Source organism: Oncorhynchus mykiss, chromosome 26, assembly GCF_013265735.2.
Source record: "Oncorhynchus mykiss isolate Arlee chromosome 26, USDA_OmykA_1.1, whole genome shotgun sequence".
In the NCBI taxonomy this organism is placed as follows: Eukaryota; Metazoa; Chordata; class Actinopteri; order Salmoniformes; family Salmonidae; genus Oncorhynchus; species Oncorhynchus mykiss.
The window spans coordinates 24,412,597-24,434,266 of NC_048590.1; the positions used below are offsets into that span (position 1 = coordinate 24,412,597).

Sequence of the window (21,670 nt, forward strand, 5' to 3'; positions counted from 1 at the left end):
ACATGCATTAGTAGTACCCAACTCACTAAAGACCATCAGGTCGCTAATGGCCTGGTACTCAGGGCTCTATTGTCCCTCTAACCACTCTGACATTAATGCAAATGAAATAGAAAATCCCATCAAACACATCATCAAACAGTGTGTGCTTTTAAAACTCACCTCACTGTGATTGATACATTTGAAGAAAGAAGTTCAACAACAGGTTGAAACTGAATGAAAAACATGGTCATTGTGGATGTTGTTTCAAAGCCTAACACAATTAAATGGGCAGCGCTTTGTAAGGTGATGAACAATTCAAAACACCAATATGCATATTCGAGTTTATGCATAAGCATTGGCCTGTGAGCCCAACACCACCCCCCTAAAAAAATAAAAATAATGATTTGTCGTTTCTAGAAATCACCTTTGAGAGTGGACTGCATTATTATGCACACTGGATGGACTGTTTACCTTATGCTACACTCCAAACCTTCTATCCAGGTCTAGGAGAGAACGTATAGGCCTAAATTGATTGTGCAGGGCGGCTAAGCCTTCAACTTCAGTGAATTTGTATTTGATTTTGAATAGCCTAGAAATAGGGCCTTTTTTATATTTTCATAATTAATAGGCTGACACATTACCTTTAGCTACAGCATATCTCACCACCGTGCATTTCCACCTCCTCCTCTCTCTTTCATTACTTTCACGCAGAGAGAGGGGCTGTCAACAGTTTAATGAAATAGGTTTCGGTGTAAATACATGTTACTCTCGATGTTCCTTATCAGATTTCACTAGGTTTCCCAAATGAAGCACTGGGTAGCTGTAGTAACAGGGTTGGAGAGCCCATGGCATACATAGTACTGGGTAGCTGTAGTAACAGGGTTGGAGAGCCCATGGCATACAGAGTACTTGGTAGCTGTAGTAACAGGGTTGGAGAGCCCATGGCATACAGAGTACTTGGTAGCTGTAGTAACAGGGTTGGAGAGCCCATGGCATACAGAGTACTGGGTAGCTGTAGCAACAGGGTTGGAGAGCCCATGGCATACAGAGTACTTGGTAGCTGTAGTAACAGGGTTGGAGAGCCCATGGCATACAGAGTACTGGGTAGCTGTAGTAACAGGGTTGGAGAGCCCATGGCATACAGAGTACTTGGTAGCTGTAGTAACAGGGTTGGAGAGCCCATAGCATACATAGTTTGGGTGGAATATCACATGTCGCGCAGCGAGAGGCTGCATGCTCCTCAAACAGTGGTTAATGTATGGAGTGAAATAACCAGAGTAGCCTGAAAACCGAACCAGCAGGAAAGCGGCCTCCATTCACTATTAGAGTGCATATGGATGGCCTGTCTTTCCCCTCTGTCCCTGTTCCTACCCATTTAATAATGGGCCTTTCTAAATCCAAACAAATGTTACATATTAGTAAAGACAAGATTAAATTGAGAATAGTGAGCAGCATGTGAAGCCTACTACTTTCACAAACATCAATAGCCTATAGTCAGTCGCATCATGCAGCCCACATTTGTTTTGATTTCTAGGACATTCTAAGGTTTGTATCATTCACAACTAAAGTTGCCAAATAACTCTAAATCTAGTGTATCTGACCTGTTTCCAATCAATTTTTACGCCCAACAGAGCCACTTCATATGCGCACTCACTCCTGAATGGGAAAAATATCCTTTCTATTTCATTCAGCAAAGTTAAATTAGATTATTCTTACTATGAAATCATATAATATAAAATAAGGGCACAGGACTTATAAGCATATCTTGTAGCTAAATGAACAAGCCTACAGCCTATGGCATAAGATAGGATAACATACAGTAGGCCAACTCATATTCTGTTCTTCTGAAATAAAATGTCTTCATATCATAATGTTTCTTTAGACATGCCTAAAATAAACAATAGATGTATTGTGATGGTGTATATTACATAAAAATGTTTCCATGTAAACTCAGCAAAAAAAGAAACGTCCTCTCACTGTCAACTGTGTTTATTTTCAGCAAACTTAACTTGTGTAAATATTTGTATGAACATAACAAGATTCAACAACTGAGACATAAACTGAACAAGTTCCACAGATATGTGACTAACAGACATTTAATAATGTGTCCCTGAACAAAGGGGGGGTCAAAATCAAAAGTAACAGTCAGTAACTGGTGTGGCCACTACCTGCATTAAGTACCGCGAGTGACTCTCTTCCTCATCGACTGCACCAAATTTGCCAGTTCTTGCTGTGAGATGTTATCTCACTCTTCCAACAAGGCACATGCAAGTTCCTGGACATTTCTGGGGGGAATGGCCCAAGCCCTCACCCTCCGATCCAACAGGTCCCAGTGTAACGTTCATTTCTTCGACGATAAATGCAAATCCGACCATCACCCCCTAGCACTTTTTGCCAGTCCTGTCTGGTCCAGCGACGGTGGGTTTGTGCCCATAGGCAACATTGTTGCCGGTGATGTCTGGTGAGAAACTGCCTTACAGCAGGCCTACAAGCCCTCAGTCCAGCCTCTCTCAGCCTATTGCGGACAGTCTGAGCACAGATGGAGGGATTGTGCGTTCCTGGTGTAACTCAGTCCCGCAGGTGTGATGTTATGATGTACCAATCCTGTGCAGGTGTTGTTACACGTGGTCTGCCACTGCGAGGACAATCAGCTGTCTGTCCTGTCACCATGTAGTGCTGTATTAGACGTCTCACAGTACGTACAATTTATTGCCCTGGCCACATCTGCAGTCCTCATGCCTCCTTGCCGCATGCCCAAAGCACGTTCACGCAGAAGAGCAGGGGCCCTGGGCATCTTTCTTTTGGTGTTTTTCATTCATTCAGTCATTAGAAAGGCCTCTTTAGTGTCCTAAGTTTTCATAACTGTGACCTTAATTGCCTACAGTCTGTAAGCTGTCAGTGTCTTAATGACCTTTCCACAGGTGCATGTTCATTAATTGTTTATGGTTTATTGAATAAACATGGGAAACAGTGTTTGAACCCTTTACAATGAAGATCTGTGAAGTTATTTGGATTTTTACGAATGATCTTTGAAAGGCAGGGTCCTGAAAAAGGGACGTTTCTTTTTTTTGCTGAGTTTAGATGTTCCAAAAGCACGCATCAGCGGCTTGGATGCATGGAGGCCTGGAGAAGCTAAACGTGTTTATGTTAATTTGCGGTCAAATTACCGTGAAACCAGTATTTTTTTGCATGACAATAACCGGCTGACAGAATTTCATGAATTCCACAGCCCTATTTGTGGGGCTATAGGTCCAAAACATCAGACAACTCTGGAGGTTCACATTGGTTTACAGTATTTACCCAACCTTATCATGACTCTCCCTAATGAACGAATGAGGCGGGATTACAATCTAACGGTTGTCTCTCTCTTTAACCCCCAACCCCCTGTCCCTCCCTCTCTCCTCTCATCTCCTGTGTGTGTGTGCACCAACCTTGCCCAGGCTAACAGGAAGCAGAGGGCACAGTGCTTTATTTAATTAGCCACTGCAGCGGAGTGCTCATGTGGAACCGACGCGTAGTGCGCCCTGGAACACTAAGGGGAGGCAGATCAGGGGAGTGAGATGGATTGACGACACGTTGCCCCCCCCCCCCCCCCCCCCCATGTGGGCTTCACTGGGCTGCAGGGGTACGGGTCACACGACAGGGAAGGGGGGGACAGATGACGTTTGTGTGCATGGAATTCATCCTGGGAATGCTTGTTGCTGTCCCCTAAACCCTGCTCGACTAATGGAGAGCCTTGCCCCTGGGTGTACATTATACCTCTTCTCCCAGAGACATGTCCTGCAAGCTCTTTGCAATTACTTTATCTAATATTCTGATCAGTGCTACGTGCTGTCAATGGGCCTCCATGTTGTTGTGATGCAGAATGCTGCTGACTGCTTTCATTAGGTCTGACAGCGCTCATTATTCCACATGATTTAGGAGCAGCTATCCCTCCGCTATCTCTCTCATATTGTGACAATGATCTGCTGGCCTTCTCTTCCCGGACCAACAGATAACCCTTGAGAAGAGGCTAAACCCTGCTCAGTACGCAAAGCACACGCCATTAACAGTTCAAAGAGGAGAGAGGGAAACCTTCTAGCAACACACTAGCTAACAGTATCTGGCCAAGTAGTACGGTAATATATGAAAAGCCAATGAAATATCCAACATTGTAGGGACACAATTAGCAGAGTCAGGTGCTGGTCTTCTCATGTGTTTTGATTATAAGAAAGGTCCCACCCACAAATTATGCGTGAAAGTAGAACAGAACATGAACATGCCTGAATATTACAGTCCTCATTTTGATGCAATTGGCTTTTTACACCAAACCCCCATTCTCCCTCTTGAGGAAGGAGTGTACTGTACTAACCTAGAGAGGAACACAAGCAGAAGCACACAAGTTATGCAGTGGAACACTTAGCCGTAGAGCACAGGGACGTCTGTTAATTAGCTCTCCTGAAGTTCTTCTGTGGCCCACATCCACAAATGAAGGAATCATAACGACTGTATTTACATATCTTTAAGCAGTAATATGTGACACACTGGGACAGCACATGAGAAGAGGAGCACCACAGACTACACTGGCTGCAGTGGCTGTGTAAAGAGAGGCCTGTCGGGTTTGACTGTGGCTGGGGAGAGAGGATGGGGAGAGAGGCTGACGCTGGGGAGATAGGCTGGGGCTGGGGAGAGAGGCTGGGTCTGGGTCGGTGGAGAGCAGCGGGGCTGGGGATAGAGACTTAGGCTGGGGAGAGAGGCTGGGGCTGGGGAGAGAGAGTGGGGAGAGAGGCTGGGGCTGGGGAGAGAGACTGGGACTAGGGAGAGATGGTGGGGCTGGGGAGAGAGGGTGGGGCTGGGGAGAGAGGCTGAGGCTGGGGAGCGAGGGTGGGACTAGGGAGAGAGGCTGAGGCTGGGGAGAGAGGGTGGGACTAGGGAGAGAGGCTGGGGCTGGGGAGAGAGGATGGGGCTGGGGAGAGAGGGTGTTTCTGGCTCTCTAGACTCCTCTCACCTTCCCCTCATCAGTAGTACTGAGTAGATCAGTGAGGATTGCAGCTGGACATTTTTCATGACTTTGTGGTTCTCCTAATACCTATGGTCATGGGAATATGACTATTTCATGAAAGGACACAAAACAATGTGCAATGTGTAATCTTGGTTCCCTGAGGAAAGGTAGGGAGAGGTAAGCCTAACGTGAGAGATGGAGATGTGAGAGTTTCTCTAGAAATCACATGGTCATGCCTTTTCCCTTTCGTAATATGGTCGTTGAACTTTTCTTTTCAGGGTTGTCATGGTTGAAGAGATTAAACAGCTATCCCACTGAATTGTGGAGGCTATTATAAACACTGCTATGGGAATACACCAACTCTGATGTGACTGAGTCTGAGGCAGCTGCCCTAGCCGTTTCTTGTGCAGTGTATTAAAATCATCAAGATATTTAGGTTGATGAGCTAGTGCACCTGCCGCTCTACTGCGATTCAAGCGACTGTCATCCATCTTTCAGCTGTTGCCTTGGAGTATGGGTGACGTGGTCTCACTCCATGGTATCAGCATTATGGAGCATGACACTAGCTTGTCTTCAACCTTGACGGCACCTTGTCTCTGCAAGCCAGGTAGGAGGGTTAATTCACCTCACAAACCGGAGACCACTTTCATTTCTCTCTGCTCAAATTGCTCTTTCTGATGTTGTTTCCCTCATGAAAGAACTGGGTCATGACGATGCACACTCTGCCAGTGCCCTGTTTCTAGGGCCTAGGCTAACTCCACAGAGCCCAGGATGCAGAGAGAGCAGAGCAGAGAGACAGACAGGGGCTAGTGGGGCAAAGAGAGAGATTGCAGCCCACTCCAAACAGTGTGCTGCTCTGGGATTACTGCAGCTAACTCTAAACTGCGCATCACGCTCAGATTACAGAACTCATTTCAGAAAAAGAGGTGAGGGTTGGGGAGTGGGGAGTATGTGTGTGTACTGTATGTGTATGTGGAAAGAGAGGAGGGGGAATGGGTGTTGTTGGCTCTTCCAGCTGCAAGCACATCAAGGATTTCAGGCCAGGCATCTTGTTTGTAAAGCGTAACCCTGCTTGCTAGCTGCTGTAACGCCGGTGAGGGGAACACCTCCCTTTCCAAAGGCCCCGGATGAGCCCAGGCTCCTAGTTATCACTGGTTATTGTTCCAATCAGGCTGGCTTTGAAAAGGGAGGCACGCTCTCCTCCGGACAGCTCATTAAGATAACACACAAACGCAGCTTCCACATCATCCTGCATTTATTAAAGTGGCCTTCATTTCAGCTCCTTTGTCTCACACAGGAACCTCTCCCCTTGTCAGCGCAATTGGAGCCAGATGGCAAAACAAAGCCGCTGTCTGGAGTGTTTAAAAGAGGTACCTCAGACGGCAGAAGAATGAGCCGCTGAGCCCCTCTTCCGCTCACGCCCACCACCGTGCGCATGTGCACCACCGCCCGCACAGGTGTGGCTTTCAAGGAAAAGAGAAAGGTGAGGGGGTTGTTGAGAAGTCAGGTGAAAATAGTGGGTTGATGTGGAGGGTCTTGGAGGTCTTCCTTTGTAGCCAGTACTGCACCTGTAGGTATGGGGGCCACTATGGGTTGCTCCTGCCACTGGGCTGCAGAGTTCACTTCGAAACATTCACGAGACATGAATTAGGGAAAGGAGCCATTGTCCACTCTGCCCAGAGACCTTCCTTCACCTCTCGGCTTATTAAAATCACATAGTATTAACTGTGGCGTTCACAGGGAGGCTAAATAATTCAATCACACTAAAGAAGGCGTCAAATGAATAACTTTAAAGACATTAACGCAGGAGCCAGAGTCGTTCAGGCCTGTGCCTGGTATCCACCATGGCCTTGACTCAGAGCACAGAACTGGCTCTGCTTGCTAATTAAACAATTCATTCAGGACACAATATTAAGTAGTATCACACAATCGTGCTGAAAAACGTGCTCACCGCCCAAACATCAGTACTGCATTTAGACATTGCACCGGAAGAAGCAGAAATCCATTCCATGTAAGTTCTTTGCAATCTCATTATTGAATTAGAATGGGGTATGCATTGAGGAGTAATTAGCCTCTATGTGTATGGTGTAAACATGTGGTGATGGTTGTTCCAGATGTGCCTTGGCTGACCTGTCTTAGACTGCTCCTCTTCCTGCAGCTCTTTGGCCTCTTCAAGCTTGGCTGTGGAGAGAGAAGCCATCAGACCATTAAACACAGAGAAAACACACAGGCACGCAACAGCACGCACGCAATGCACTATTCCTCTGGATTTCATAAGGCAGCAGCTCATTTAAACCTACGGTGTGCCCATGCTTCACGGCTCAGTCGGGGGCTGAGGCTGCATGTGGCACTGGACCACAGCTGCCCCCCCTGGCCTGGCCCACTCACAAAGACAGTAATCACATTAAGCTATGGCCACTGGCCCTCCTCTCTGGAAACATACTGTCAACTGGGCCAGGCTGACAGAAACCACAGTGATGGGCACAGACGTGCGCGTGGGCACACGGAGGCAGTAATAAACGTGCTCACGCACACACACACATACATAAGCACACCTACACACACGCACACTCCAAAAATAGACCAGGAACAGAGGAACCAGAGGACGGCTGATTTGAATTTCCTGACACCATCCTCAGCTCCATTGTGTTAGACAGAGAGTCTGCATTTAGTGTCAGACACTTACTGCATGCCCAGATTCAACTGATCATTGGACCAAATTAAACATGAAAGCAACAATATTGTCTCTGAGTTCTTTTGTATGCTGCAATTTACAAGACTGACAGAGAGAGAAAATCCTTGCAAAATAACAACAAAAATTGCAACAGTAAAAAGATTGGTATGTTTCATTTAAAATATATATGCTGCTTCTATTGTAGTGTCCACAGTCCTTCATACATCACACTATTCCATTCCACATTCCTTCAAGTCCATTTTGTATTCGCATTTTGAAAACACCACACTCAGAGAGTATGTGTATGCCCACAGGTTATCATTTCTCAGAGTGATTCATTCAAATCTCCAGCTTTTCAAGTGAGTTGTTTTCCCCCTTTCTTCGCAGGGCATACCTACCTATTTCTGGATCCCTCCTCAGAATGATTATCTGGGAGGATTTCACAGGAATCCATTTGAGAAGGTCACATATTTGAGCAGCTGTCCTCCTCTAAATTCTGGTGCCAAAAGGACAGTTAGTTTAAACAAACATTCACTAGAAACCTTTACAGCATTTATTTTTTATGATGAAGACAGAGGGAATAGAATCACCGACCTCCTCTCTCTCTCTCTCTCTCTCTCTCTCTCTCTCTCTCTCTCTCTCTCTCTCTCTCTCTCTCTCTCTCTCTCTCTCTCTCTCTCACCCTTTACCTCAGCACTATGATGTCACACTCTAACTCTAAAAGTTGGTTCTAAAATATGAATAATGAATGTGGAGTGTAAATGTTCTGTGAGAGACCTTGAGCTGCCTCTCCTCAGTTAACAGCCAACACCTCCTGTCCTGATGCAACAACGTTGCCGATGTCATCTACAAAATAGCTTCCAATACTCTACTCAGCAAACTGGATGCAGTTTATCACAGTGCCATCCGTTTTGTTACTAAAGCACCTTATACCACATACCACTGCGACCTGTATTCTCTAGTCGGCTGGCCCCCGCTACATATTCGTCGCCCACTGGCTCCAGGTCATCTACAAGTCCATGCTAGGTAAAGCTCCGCCTTATCTCAGTTCACTGGTCATGATGGCAACACCCACCCGTAGCACGCGCTCCAGCAGGTGTCTCTCACTGATCATCCCTAAAGCCAACACCTCATTTGGCCGCCTTTCCTTACAGTTCTCTGCTGCCTGTGACTGGAACGAATTGCAAAAATCACTGAAGTTGGAGACTTATCTCCCTCACCAACTTTAAACATCTGCTATCTGAGCAGCTAACCGATCGCTGCAGCTGTACATAGTCCATCGGTAAATAGCCCACCCAATTGACCTACCTCATCCCCATACTGTTTTTATTTATTTACTTTTCTGCTCTTTTGCACAGCAGTATCTCTACCTGCACATGACCATCTGACCATTTATCACTCCAGTGTTAATCTGCTAAATTGTAATTATTCGCCTACCTCCTCATGCCTTTTGCACACAATGTATATAGACTCTCTCTTTTTTTTCCTACTGTGTTATTGACTTGTTTATTGTTTACTCCATGTGTAACTCTGTGTTGTTGTCTGTTCACACTGCTATGCTTTATCTTGGCCAGGTCGCAGTTGTAAATGAGAACTTGTTCTCAACTAGCCTACCTGGTTAAATAAAGGTGAAATAAAAAACAACCTCTGACACTATGGGAAGAGCAGCCTCCAGGGACACTTCTACAGTACCAGGATGAACCAGGCATTTCAGAGACGCCTCTATGTCAAAGTCAAAATGGTGGCTGCCATCCACAGAGTTTGAGTGAAATCTGCTCTGGCAAGGGGAAGCAGCCATCGTAAAACACTGAGATGGATTTCAGAGATTAGGTCCAATATAAGAAGGTTATTTAAGTGATTAGTTACATCCCATACGCATGCAGGGATAAATAACAAGTGAGTGCAGCAGCTGGATGAAGCACCTGGAAGATGGAAGCTCACGGAGGACAGATATCCCCTGTTCCCAGGGGAGTGATCTGAATCATCCATGTCCCCACGATGACCTTCATCTATCACGGAGGGCCATTCGTCCCATGTCACCGACACATAACACACTCCACATAACACACTCCACATAACACACTCCACATAACACACTCCGGGGGTACGTCTGATTAAATCACACGCTCATTTGAATGTAAAATGAGCTTCAGGAATATGGTACACTGGTCCATTTACAGAATATGTTGGACATGTACGGTATACATATTCATTATGCGAGAAAGGAAGGAAGGAAGGAAGGAAGGAAGGAAGGAAGGAAGGAAGGAAGGAAGGAAGGAAGGAAGGAAGGAAGGAAGGAAGGAAAAAGGGAAGCAAAGAAAAAAGGAAGTAAGGAAGAAAGATGTACTGCAACAAATACTAGAATAAATTGAGCTTTCATCTCCCAGACTCCAATCCCACTTGCTGCTCTGCCCAGTTAGGATACACATCCACTGCTCCATATACATTATGACAGGGAAGAAAAATGGCTTACTCTGTTTTGGACTACTTTTGACCCCTCTACCCTCACTACCCAGAGTTTCAGAGGAGAGAGTCAACTTCAATCTGGCCAAAACCAAGAACACTATTAAAAGATAAGACAGCCTCAATTAGGTTGCACTTTCCTGCTTCCTGCAGTTCCAACAGCTGTGAATGTGCACTTCAACACATCTCCACATCTGTATTCATAAGGTATCAATTTATCTGGGTGTGTGAGTCTGCGTGCTACGTGAAGAAGTCCGTGTATGTTACTCTTCAACTCGGCAAACAAGGATCCTAAAGAACTTGGAAACATCCACAGACAGGGAACAGAATGAGACTTAACCTCTCATTTAGTTGAGTGGTGCACCGCCAGTTTATCAACCCTCTCTCTCTACTACTACTGGAGGAGCAGCCTGCTCCTTCTGGTTACTGGAGAACAGGTCTGCGACCCCACAAGACCTTTTGCTCATGGTATGGAATCAGTGTTTCCCCTAGGATTCTTTTCAGCAGTGCGGGGGGTGGGGGCAGAAAAATAAATATATTATACTTTTATTTGCATGTTTTATATTTTGCAGTATATATGAAATGAATATAAGGGAAACACTGGGAATGTATTGTAATACTCTCTCCCTCTTTCTTTCCGTTTCAATTTGATTTCATATGTTTCATCGAGCTATAATTATTCTTGCCTGTGCGTGTGTGTCAGTTCCAGATATATTTTTAAACCCCAGGGACCAGTGCAGACACTGGCTGACCTTTATTTAAATGTCTCCTCCACTCGGAGTACATCTCATTACAGCCAGGCCACCGGCTCCCCACCATACATCTCGGCTCAAAACCGAGTTCTCTCAGTCAGTCCCTACTCTGCCTGCAAGCCGTCCCCAGCTATTCAGTAGTGCTAATTATCAGACTCTTCTAAATGAACTTTCTGCAGACAGACGGGGTCACAGCATCCCTCCACAGCAGCAGATAATCATATATACATACAAACACTGTCTGGGTGTTAAGATTCTGAACCAGCTGTCCAAGACACTGGCACCTCATGTTAACATGTCATCCCTGGTAACCACAACTCTCCTCCAGCTGTCATCCCTGGTAACCACCAAGCTCTTCCCTGGTAACTACCATCCTCCTCCTGCTGTCATCCCTGGTAACCACCACTCTCCTCCCGCTGTCATCCCTGGTAACCACCACTCTCCTCCCGCTGTCATCCCTGGTAACCACCACTCTCCTCCAGCTGTCATCCCTGGTAACCACCAAGCTCTTCCCTGGTAACTACCATCCTCCTCCTGCTGTCATCCCTGGTAACCACCACTCTCCTCCCGCTGTCATCCCTGGTAACCACCACTCTCCTCCCGCTGTCATCCCTGGTAACCACCACTCTCCTCCCGCTGTCATCCCTGGTAACCACCACTCTCCTCCCGCTGTCATCCCTGGTAACCACCACTCTCCTCCCACTGTGTCTTTCACATAATCTGGGCTCCAGTTTCACTATTATACAGGTCAGGCAGGGCTACTCTGTGAGGGTTTGGGGAAATCATTGGGACAGCCATTTAGCATTTGAACTAGTGTCCTCAGAAGGGTCTGAAAGCAGGACGGGTCATGTACATTATTCACCTCATCAACTCTACACACAATAGAACAATAAAAAAAACACACCTCTATAATAATCTCTATTTTAATGTCCAGCGGTATTATATCATCAATGTTTCTCTCTCACTTTCATCACTTTTGGCTCTAATAACATTTTCTCTAATCTTTATACTGTTATGCTTATGCAAAGATGAAAGAAAGCACCCAATCACACCCTTCTTTAACCTTGGAAGATTCATATGGGATTTTGGGAGTTGTTTCTTAAGAGGAGCCCAACTATCTCCATTGAAATGGGTGTTCAAGTGTAGTCTCTGGGTGTGTTTATGGAACAGCTCAGTGTGTTCCTGTGAAAAGTGTTGTTCAGAAAGACAACAGAGCGGTGCTGTTGAGACAGACTGCAGAGTTCAGTGGGCCTGCTTGATCCTTCTCACAGTTGTTCAGACAGACAGACAGACAGGTACCTGCTCTGTCCTCCTCACAGCTCTCCTTGATCTTCCTACGGCAGACTGCAGCCAGGGCGATGAGCAGACCCAGCAGACACACAGCCAGGCCCACCGTCACCCACAGAGCCACCGGGGGAAACACCATGTTCTGACCTGGGAGAGGGGGAGGGAGATCAAGAAAGGAGGAGGGAGGAAGATACAGCAAAGGAGACAGATACAGTTAGTAGAGAGGAGGGCACTCAACATGGTCATCACCATGACTACCCCATCCTCCCCACCGCTATGGCTGCCTATCACCATTCCCATAACCATCACCATCATCTCACCATTATACAGTTGAAGTCAGAAGATTACATGCACAGGTTAGAGTCATTAAAACTAATTTTTCAACCACTCCACAAATTTCTTGTTAACAAACTATAGTTTTGGCAAGTCGGTTAGGACATCTACTTTGTGCAGTAATTTTTCCAACAATTGGTTACAGACAGATTATTTCACTTGTAATTCACTGTATCACAATTCCAGTAGGTCAGAAGTTTACATACACTAAGTTGACTGTGCCTTTAAACAGCTTGGTCATGGCTTTAGAAGCTTCTGATAGGCTAATTGACATCATTTGAGTCCATTGGAGGTGTATCTGTGGATGTATTTCAAGGCCTACCTTCAAACTCAGTGCCTCTTTGATTGACATCATTGGAAAATCAAAAGAAATCAGCCAAGACCACGTTCATCTGTACAAACAATAGTACGCAAGTATAAACACCATGGGACCACGCAGCTGTCATACCGCTCAGGAAGGAGACACCTTCTGTCTCCTAGAGATGAACGTACTTTGGTGCGAAAAGTGCAAATCAATCCCAGAACAACAGCAAAGGACCTTGTGAAGATGCTGGAGAAAACAGGTACAAAAGTATCTATATCCACAGTAAAACGAGTCCTATTTCAACATAACATGAACGGCCGCCCAGCAAGGAAGAAGCCACTGCTCCAAAACCCCCCCAAAAAAGTCAAACTACGGTTTGCAACTGCACATGGGGACAAAGATTGTACCTTTTGGAGAAATGTCCTCTGGTCTGATGAAACAAAAATAGAACTGTTGGGCCATAATGACCATCGTTATGTTTGGAGGAAAAAGGGGGAGGCTTGCAAGCCGAAGAACACCATCCCAACCGTGAAGCACGGGGGTGGCAGCATCATGTTGTGGGGGTGCTTTGCTGCAGGAGGGACTGGTGCACTTCACAAAAAAGGTGACATCATGAGGAAGGAAAATTATGTGGATATATTAAAGCAACATCTCAAGACATTAGTCAAGAAGTTAAAGCTTGGTCGCAAATGGGTCTTCCAAATGGACAATGACCCCAAGCATACTTCCAAAGTTGTGGCAAAATGGCTTAAGGACAACAAAGTCAAGGTATTGGAGTGGCCACCACAAAGCCCTGACCTCAATCCTATAGAAAATTTGTGGGTAGAACTGAAAAAGCGTGTGCCAGCAAGGAGACCTACAAACCTGACTCAGTTACACCAGCTCTGTCAGGAGGGATGGGCCAAAATTCACCCAACTTATTGTGGGAAGCTTGTGGAAGGCTACTCGAAACGTTTGACCCAAGTTAAACAATGTAAAGGCAATGCTACCAAATACTAATTGAGTGTATGTAAACTTCTGACCCACTGGGAATGTGATGAAAGAAATAAAAGCTGAAATAAATAATTCTCTCTACTATTATTCTGACATTTCACATTCTTAAAATAAAGTGGTGATCCTAACTGACCTAAGACATGGAATTATTACTAGGATTAAATGTCAGGAATTGTGAAAAACTGAGTTTCAATGTATTTGGCTAAAGATGTATGTAAACTTCCGACTTCAACCTTATGGGCCCTTACCACATCATTATTGTCGCCATATTACAGATTATCATCATCATCACCCTCCTTATATCATGCTTGTATCATCTGGATGTTAGGGAACATTTACTTTATTTGAAATGAACAAGATGTGGTGATTCATCGAGATCCATTTAACAAACACTTGAGTGTTAAAAACATGGCCAGATGGCAGAGATATCTCAGCAGTTGGAGTACTTTGTGTTGTCTTTTTCTACCCAACAGCCTTGGCACTGCGAAAGAGGATGTGGGCACTAGGTATCCCCATGCCTTCTGCTGCATTCACAATCTGTCATCTGGAGTAATGATGCCCAATGACATCACTCGGTTTTATCCTATTAATCATAAATAGAAATCAAATATGATGTTGTATTTGTATAATTCTGATGCTACACTGCCAATGAAAAAAAAAACGAAGGGGAGCATTTTTCTGACGGTTGTGAGAATGACTGTCTATCAGACAGTTTAGCACACAATTCACTCTAGAGAATGAAATATCAAAGTGAGAGACAGCTTCTTGACAAGATAAAACCAACAAAAATCTGGTCAGCAAGACACAGATATTGCAGACATCCCCAAATTTCCCCAGGGCATTCCAATGTAACGGAATAAAGTAGAGGAGGAAAAACAGCTTGAGACACTAAATAGCTTGAAGGCTGGCTATAATACAAACTGGCCTCCTTCAGAGAACCCACTCTGGGAAGATAATTGCAAAAAGTCTCGAAATTGACTAGCGTTGGGATGGAGAAATGACCAAGCATCTGTAAGGACTTGGCACAGGACAGATGGAGAGGACAGAGACACACTATTGCACAGCCAAGATGGAGGTCAATAGGAAGCCTCCTTCCTATTGAGAGAGAGAGAGAGAGAGAGAAAGAGAGAGAGAGAGAGAGGGGGGGGACTTCTGTCCATTGCAGTGGATGAGGAGGGCCAGGAATGTGTCATAATGGTAGATGAGACAGGATGCAGAGAAATGGAGAGCTCTAGGGGGGGCAGTTGGGGTGGCATTCTCTGAGTAAGACAGAAAAGGTTCATTTCACCTCCTATCTGTTTGTTTAGTTGAGTGTTTGAGTGTTTGAATCAAAACATGTTTTGACAGTATGTGGCCATGAGAGCCTTCATATGTATGTGATTATTGGAACACATTATGGGAAGCAAGATTATGCTTAACCACGTAATCCTATTTATGATTAACCATATTACATGGCTATTGTATAATATGCCATGAAGAATCATACACTATATATATTTTGGCATATATTTAGGAGGGCTTATGATGCGATCCTGGTGCTATATTCAATCAACAAAAAATGAGTTTTCAGAGTGACTGATAATGTATAATATAATGTGTTTTGGCCGACCATAATCATCATTGAAATGTGACAGATGTGGATGTGCTGGATGTGTTGCTACAGATTGGCTTCTAATAAACTCTGTTCCAGCCCAAACCGATATCAACAGCAACTTGTCATATAGAGAAAGGAGAAAATCTAGATAGTCCATCTTGTCATTTTGACAAAGCAGTATATAGTTCCTTGGGCCAACCATGACTGATGAGCTCCACTGTCTCTCTGTAGAGCTCTTTGCTCCGTGCTATTTAAAGGATAACCACTGTGACCGTGTTAATTCCAAATGCAAAGGCCAGAATTACAGATGAATACTAGGTAGTACCGTGTTCTGCTCGCTGTACACTCTGCTTCGTGCATGAAGTGTCCACATAGAGCTATAATAAGACAGAGAAGTAATGAATGTGTCTGGCACTTTGAAGCAGAGCAGAGCTGTGCTCTCTGCTTCTCCCTCTCTCTCACCCCTCCCTCCATTTTCTCGATCCCTAAGGGCAGGCTGATCAAGACAAATGTCGTAGTCGGCTATCATTTCAGCGCTGGGGCCCCAAAGGGCTGCAGGATCATATTTTTCTTTTTCTCTTGTTTGATGATGTGATTTTGTTTTCTTCAGAAAGAGATTTGTCTCTAATGGCTCTGTTTACCTATCGTCTCTTTCCCCTCCACCCATTCCTTCTCTACTGGGGTGAGGATGGAGTGTTTTGGGCTGCCTGTTACATCATTGAACGTCGGGAGACTGCAGAGCTGCAGTAATGGGGCCACAGAGGTGCAACTTCTGGGCTCTGCACTGAACTCAACACATACAGTTCATAGAAGCAAAACACAGGTCTATTTATGTAAACATCACTTTACAGTAATTTCAGTGAGATAAGACTTGGAGGTTGAGCTGGACTACAGCCCTTAAATATTATCAGGCAGGTCGACTTGAGTGTAGGTGTCGAAAGGAAGCCAAACAAAAAGGTACAAATATATTTTTTTTATGGGAGTGAATGCAGTATGATTAAACACCACCTAGATATGGACTCTTAATAGAGGGCCTGCATGACCAAAAAATACATTTAACTCCCCATTCATTCTATAAGACACACAGGGGCCTCACGCAGGCCAAGCTGAAGGTAAAAGCCCAGATTGGCATTCATTTTCCTGGAGCCAGAGTGTTTTAAGTTCAGCCAGTGCCTACGGTGGAATAAAGTGCTCAGTCCTGGCCTGTCGTCTCAGATTGTCTCAGTTCTACATCGTCATGACAGACAAAGGATCAAAGCTGCTTTCTCTATCTGCGGGTGTCAGCTGAGTTTTACATTTACACGGGACAAAAAACACCTCCTTAACTGGGACCGAAGGAGAATGATGTCCCCTGACAGACAGACAGACAGACACCCCACCACAGGGTAACAGGAGCCCCAGAGTGCATTCCAGGCAGGCTGGGGAATGAGGAGGAGCATAGAGGGGGTCAATAAGCTGCCTCTTTCATTATGAGGCTAAACCAAAGGCCTGGCAGCTCTGGCCTTCAGAGCGGCTCAGGGCTGGTGTGATGTGAGAGGATCAGGGGACAGACAGTGGTTCAGTGGAGATCACAGGGAGGCAGGGTGGACTGGAGGATAGCCCTAGGGTGGTTGGACACTGAGGCCCAACCCTGCTGGAGGGTCTAGTATCCCCCATGGCCCAGAAGAAGAAGTCAAGGCCACACTGCAGAGAGGAAGAACAGGCAATAGACGAAAGCACGTAGAACTCATTCGGACAATAGCAGCCAGTCGACCTAAATCACATTTACAACCCAGTCTGCTGAGTTCACACCTCACCAATCAACAATCAATCAATCAACAATAAGCTGTCTGGTAATTTAAAGCTTTATTTCCTTCCATTCGTTTAGCAGTTGTAAGATCTGGGAGGACTGTGATAGGCTGGCAGTCATAATAACAACACTGAAGAAAACAAGAAGCCAGAGCAGTGTCAGAGGTCAAGGCTCAGCCAGACTAGAAGACGGACAGAGAGAAGACATGATTTCCTTTTTTCCATTTGGGGGAATAATATAATTTAATGGCCGACTTTGCGTTTGTTTCAGACTCACACCCCTTGTCACACTTCATCACGGTCAGAGGTGATCAAAACCTTGCCTCCGCCTACAGCATGAAAGGGCTAGCTGCTAGAGGTAGCGCTGCCGCTGCGTCTGTCCTCTGTCTGTCCCCGGGTGCATATCTCACAGAAAGGGAGGACAAGGAGGAGCTCACCTCACCGGGAGAGAAAAAACTTGGCAAACTGAGATGGATGAGCACAGCTTTTTGTCCTGTCAGCATCTTTGCACTGAGCATTCTCCCCCATTTCTTGCATTTCAATGAATTGCTTTTCGGCAACCCAGCTCACATTTACTTACACAATTTGTCTGACATTATTGCCCTGATTTGATGCCGTGGTCTTGAGGAAAACACAAAAATATGATGTGCACGTGGGTGCATTTAATACAGAATAGTGACTCTGCAGTTATTGGAAGAAATCATTTTCTAACCACACTTTTTTCACAGATGAACCCATAAAAGCCATCTGGAGGTGGCGGTGTTTCGTGTGTGTCTGTGCACATGTGTATGTGTATGCCTCTGTGCATGTGTGTGTGTTGTTTGTTGTGGGTGTGTGTGACTGGGCTGGGATAGGAATAAGGCCTGCATGCAGTACCATTAGCCCACTCTAAAACTATAAGCTGTCTTTCATGCACATCAGGAAGTAGCTTGTGACCTTTCTCCTGGGATGGATGCTTGGCTCTAGGTTCCCTGCCTTTACTTCACCATTTAGCACAACGCTGCTGAGAGTTTAGAATAGTGAGTTGCAGCGGGAGGTCACCTGCCCGCCTCAATGAGTTTGACTACTGATGTGATTGATCCAGACGTGAATACCAGTCCAGTAGTTCCTCCGACCCTCACTGCAGCCTTGCACCTCAATGGTCATGTTCCCTTGAGACAGCCTGGATTAAACATGGAATGGCTGGGTTAGGGGGACAATTGTCTGGTATTGGCTGTACTGAGCTAGACCTAGTCTCCAAGTGTAGGCAAGTCACACATATTGAGACAATGTGGGCCTCTAGATTAACTTCTCACTAAGACACTAGTGTCTCACCCTGCATAAAGACTAACCTACAGACAGAGACAGAGCACTCACAATAATGACAATGTACTTTCATCTCCGATCCGTTTCACTATAATTCAATACAATCTCTTTTAAAACATCCCTCCAGATAAATATCCAAAATGTCTGACTGTGCTATAAAAAAAATGCTTACAAATATAAAAAAATAGGGCCATAAAGAAATTCCCAATCTTATCTAGTGTCTAGTGAAAACAAACTGTCGGCATCAGAGGTTTTGGTGTAATACTCTCACAGCTAGGAATAGTTTTTAGTGTAACACATCCATATAAATACTGATTTGGCCGTGCATTTAAACAGTGTGTGGGGAATCTAATCCTCAGGTAAATTGAGTGGGGTGATTTCAAATCTCATTCCAGCAAGGTTAACACGATTTTCATTTCCTTAGTCTACAGTGTACCAGAATCCGACTGTATACCCAGTATGATGGCTAATTAAGCATGTTAGCATCCTAAACATGTTTCAGACTGAGGGAGGGAGGGAATGTGTGGCGGGGGAGTTGATAAACACTAGCCTAGTATGAGAAGAACTGGGACTGGAACCACAGTGTCTAGTCCAGTCATACCCCTGCTGGCCAGTCAATCCCCCACCTCGACCAGCCCTCCTCAGCTCTGCCGAGACCTCCATTAAAAACTCCTCTGACGTCTCCTGTAGCTGACAGAGACTCCATCACTTCAGCATGCCCTCCTCTCAGGAGAGACTGGCATTAAGATGTCGGAAGAGGCAGAGTGGACTATCGATTTCTCACCACTTCCATTTCGTTCCTCCTTCGGCCGTAACAGCTGAGGCAAACTTTAGGTTGCAATAATCAGTTTAACAAGTCTTGTTCTCAAAATGTTTAATTCGTTTTTCAAACAAGGGTCTGACTACAAGAGGGCAGAAGATGTGTAGGAGGGAATCGTTAGTGACAGCTATCAGCACCACTGCCGACAATCTGCCGGGCTGATCGTGTCTGATATGAGTGGATCGGCTGAGAGCAAATAGACAAGGCCGCACTGCAGAGAGGAAGAGCAGGCAGGAGAGAGAAAGGGAGACCATTTGAATGGCTACTGTCAAGTACAGCCCTAATCCTAACTCTATAGCCTCAATGTTTTACGGGAATAAACACTACCAACAGCCCCTCTGATTGGCTCTTTGGGCATGTGAGTTCTTTACCAGGATCTATTTGAAGGTGTGAGAGATAACACACGACAGAGGTGATACCCTAGGGAATATCATCATCATCACAGACTCCACTATCTGATATACACTGCTCAAAAAAATAAAGGGAACACATCCTAGATCTGAATGAATGAAATATTCTTATTAAATACTTTTTCTTTACATAGTTGAATGTGCTGACAACAAAATCACACAAAAATTATCAATGGAAATCAAATGTATCAACCCATGGAGGTCTGGATTTGGAGTGACTCTCAAAATTAAAGTAGAAAACCACACTACAGGCTGATCCAACTTTGATGTAATGTCCTTAAAACAAGTCAAAATGAGGCTCAGTAGTGTGTGTGGCCTCCACGTGCCTGTATGACCTCCCTACAATGCCTGGGCATGCTCCTGATGAGGTGGCGGATGGTCTCCTGAGGGATCTCCTCCCAGACCTGGACTAAAGCATCCGCCAACTCCTGGACAGTCTGTGGTGCAACGTGGCATTGGTGGATGGAGCGAGACATGATGTCCCAGATGTGCTCAATTGGATTCAGGTCTGGGGAACGGGCGGGCCAGTCCATAGCATCAATGCCTTCCTCTTGCAGGAACTGCTGACACACTCCAGCCACATGAGGTCTAGCATTGTCTTGCATTAGGAGGAACCCAGGGCCAACTGCACCAGCATATGGTCTCACAAGGGGTCTGATGATCTCATCTTGGTACCTAATGGCAGTCAGGCTACCTCTGGCGAGCACATGGAGGGCTGTGCGGCCCCCCCAAAGAAATGCCACCCCACACCATGACTGACTCACCGCCAAACCGGTCATGCTGGAGGATGTTGCAGGCAGCAGAACGTTCTTCACGGCATCTCCAGACTCTGTCACGTCTGTCACGTGCTCAGTGTGAATCTGCTTTCATCTGTGAAGAGCACAAGGCGTCAGTGGCGAATTTGCCAATCTTGGTGTTCTCTGGCAGATACCAAACGTCCTTATAGGTGTTGGGCTGTAAGCACAACCCCCACCTGTGGACGTCGGGCCCTCATACCACTCTCATGGAGTCTGTTTCTGACCGTTTGAGCAGACACATGCACATTTGTGGCCTGCTGGAGGTCATTTTGCAGGGCTCTGGCAGTGCTGCTCCTGCTCCTACTTGCACAAAGGCGGAGGTAGCGGTCCTGCTGCTGGGTTGTTGCCCTCCTACGGCCTCCTCCACGTCTCCTGATGTACTGGCCTGTCTCCTGGTAGCGCCTCCATGCTCTGGACACTACGCTGACAGACACAGCAAACCTTCTTGCCACAGCTCGCATTGATGTGCCATCCTGGATGAGCTGCACTACCTGAGCCACTTGTGTGGGTTGTAGACGCCGTCTCATAAGACCACTAGAGTGAAAGCACCGCCAGCATTCAAAAGTGACCAAAACATCAGCCAGGAAGCATAGGAACTGAGAAGTGGTCTGTGGTCACCACCTGCAGAACCACTCCTTTATTGGGGGTGTCTTGCTAATTGCCTATAATTTCCACCTGTTGTCTATTCCATTTACACAACAGCATGTGAAATATTGTTGTCAATCAGTGTTGCTTGCTCAGTGGACAGTTTGATTTCACAGAAGTGTGATTGACTTGGAGTTACATTGTGTTGTTTAAGTGTTCCCTTTATTTTTTTGAGCAGTGTAGTAAAAGGTTGATGTGTTTACCCCCCCCCCCCCCCCCCCCGCCACTCAGCAATATAAACATTTGCAGACACCCACAACATTAAAGATCTTCTTGCATCCATCCTAAACCCTCAGTTGAGTGAGTTTGTTCTTTAGTATGCCTTCTCCTCTCTGCAGTATCACTAGGAGAATATATAATGACAGAATTTCTTAAAAAGACATGCCTCTGTATATCTTTGCCTAAGGCTCTCATTATAAAACAACATTTCTCATTTTGCTCTGCTGCAGTCTTTGGTGGTTACTGAAGAGATGAATATTCTCAGAGCACTCAGGAGCAGCTGGCTACGACCCTGCCACTGCCTCTGTATCAGGCCAGCTCTGTCT

At 45.6% G+C, this 21,670-nt stretch overlaps 1 protein-coding gene across 2 annotated transcripts in view; it reads right to left on the bottom strand.

Annotated features, from left to right (window-relative positions):
• Positions 1–21,670, bottom strand: part of LOC110506452 (CD276 antigen) — a 77,638-nt gene that overhangs the window by 15,629 nt on the left and 40,339 nt on the right. For both annotated transcript variants that reach the window (XM_021586063.2, XM_021586062.2), the window contains exons 5-6: positions 12,149–12,283; positions 7,091–7,141 (exon numbers count right to left, since the gene is read on the bottom strand). In XM_021586063.2, the coding sequence (XP_021441738.2) occupies positions 7,091–7,141; positions 12,149–12,283 (186 nt within the window). The remainder of the gene's footprint in view (positions 1–7,090; positions 7,142–12,148; positions 12,284–21,670) is intronic.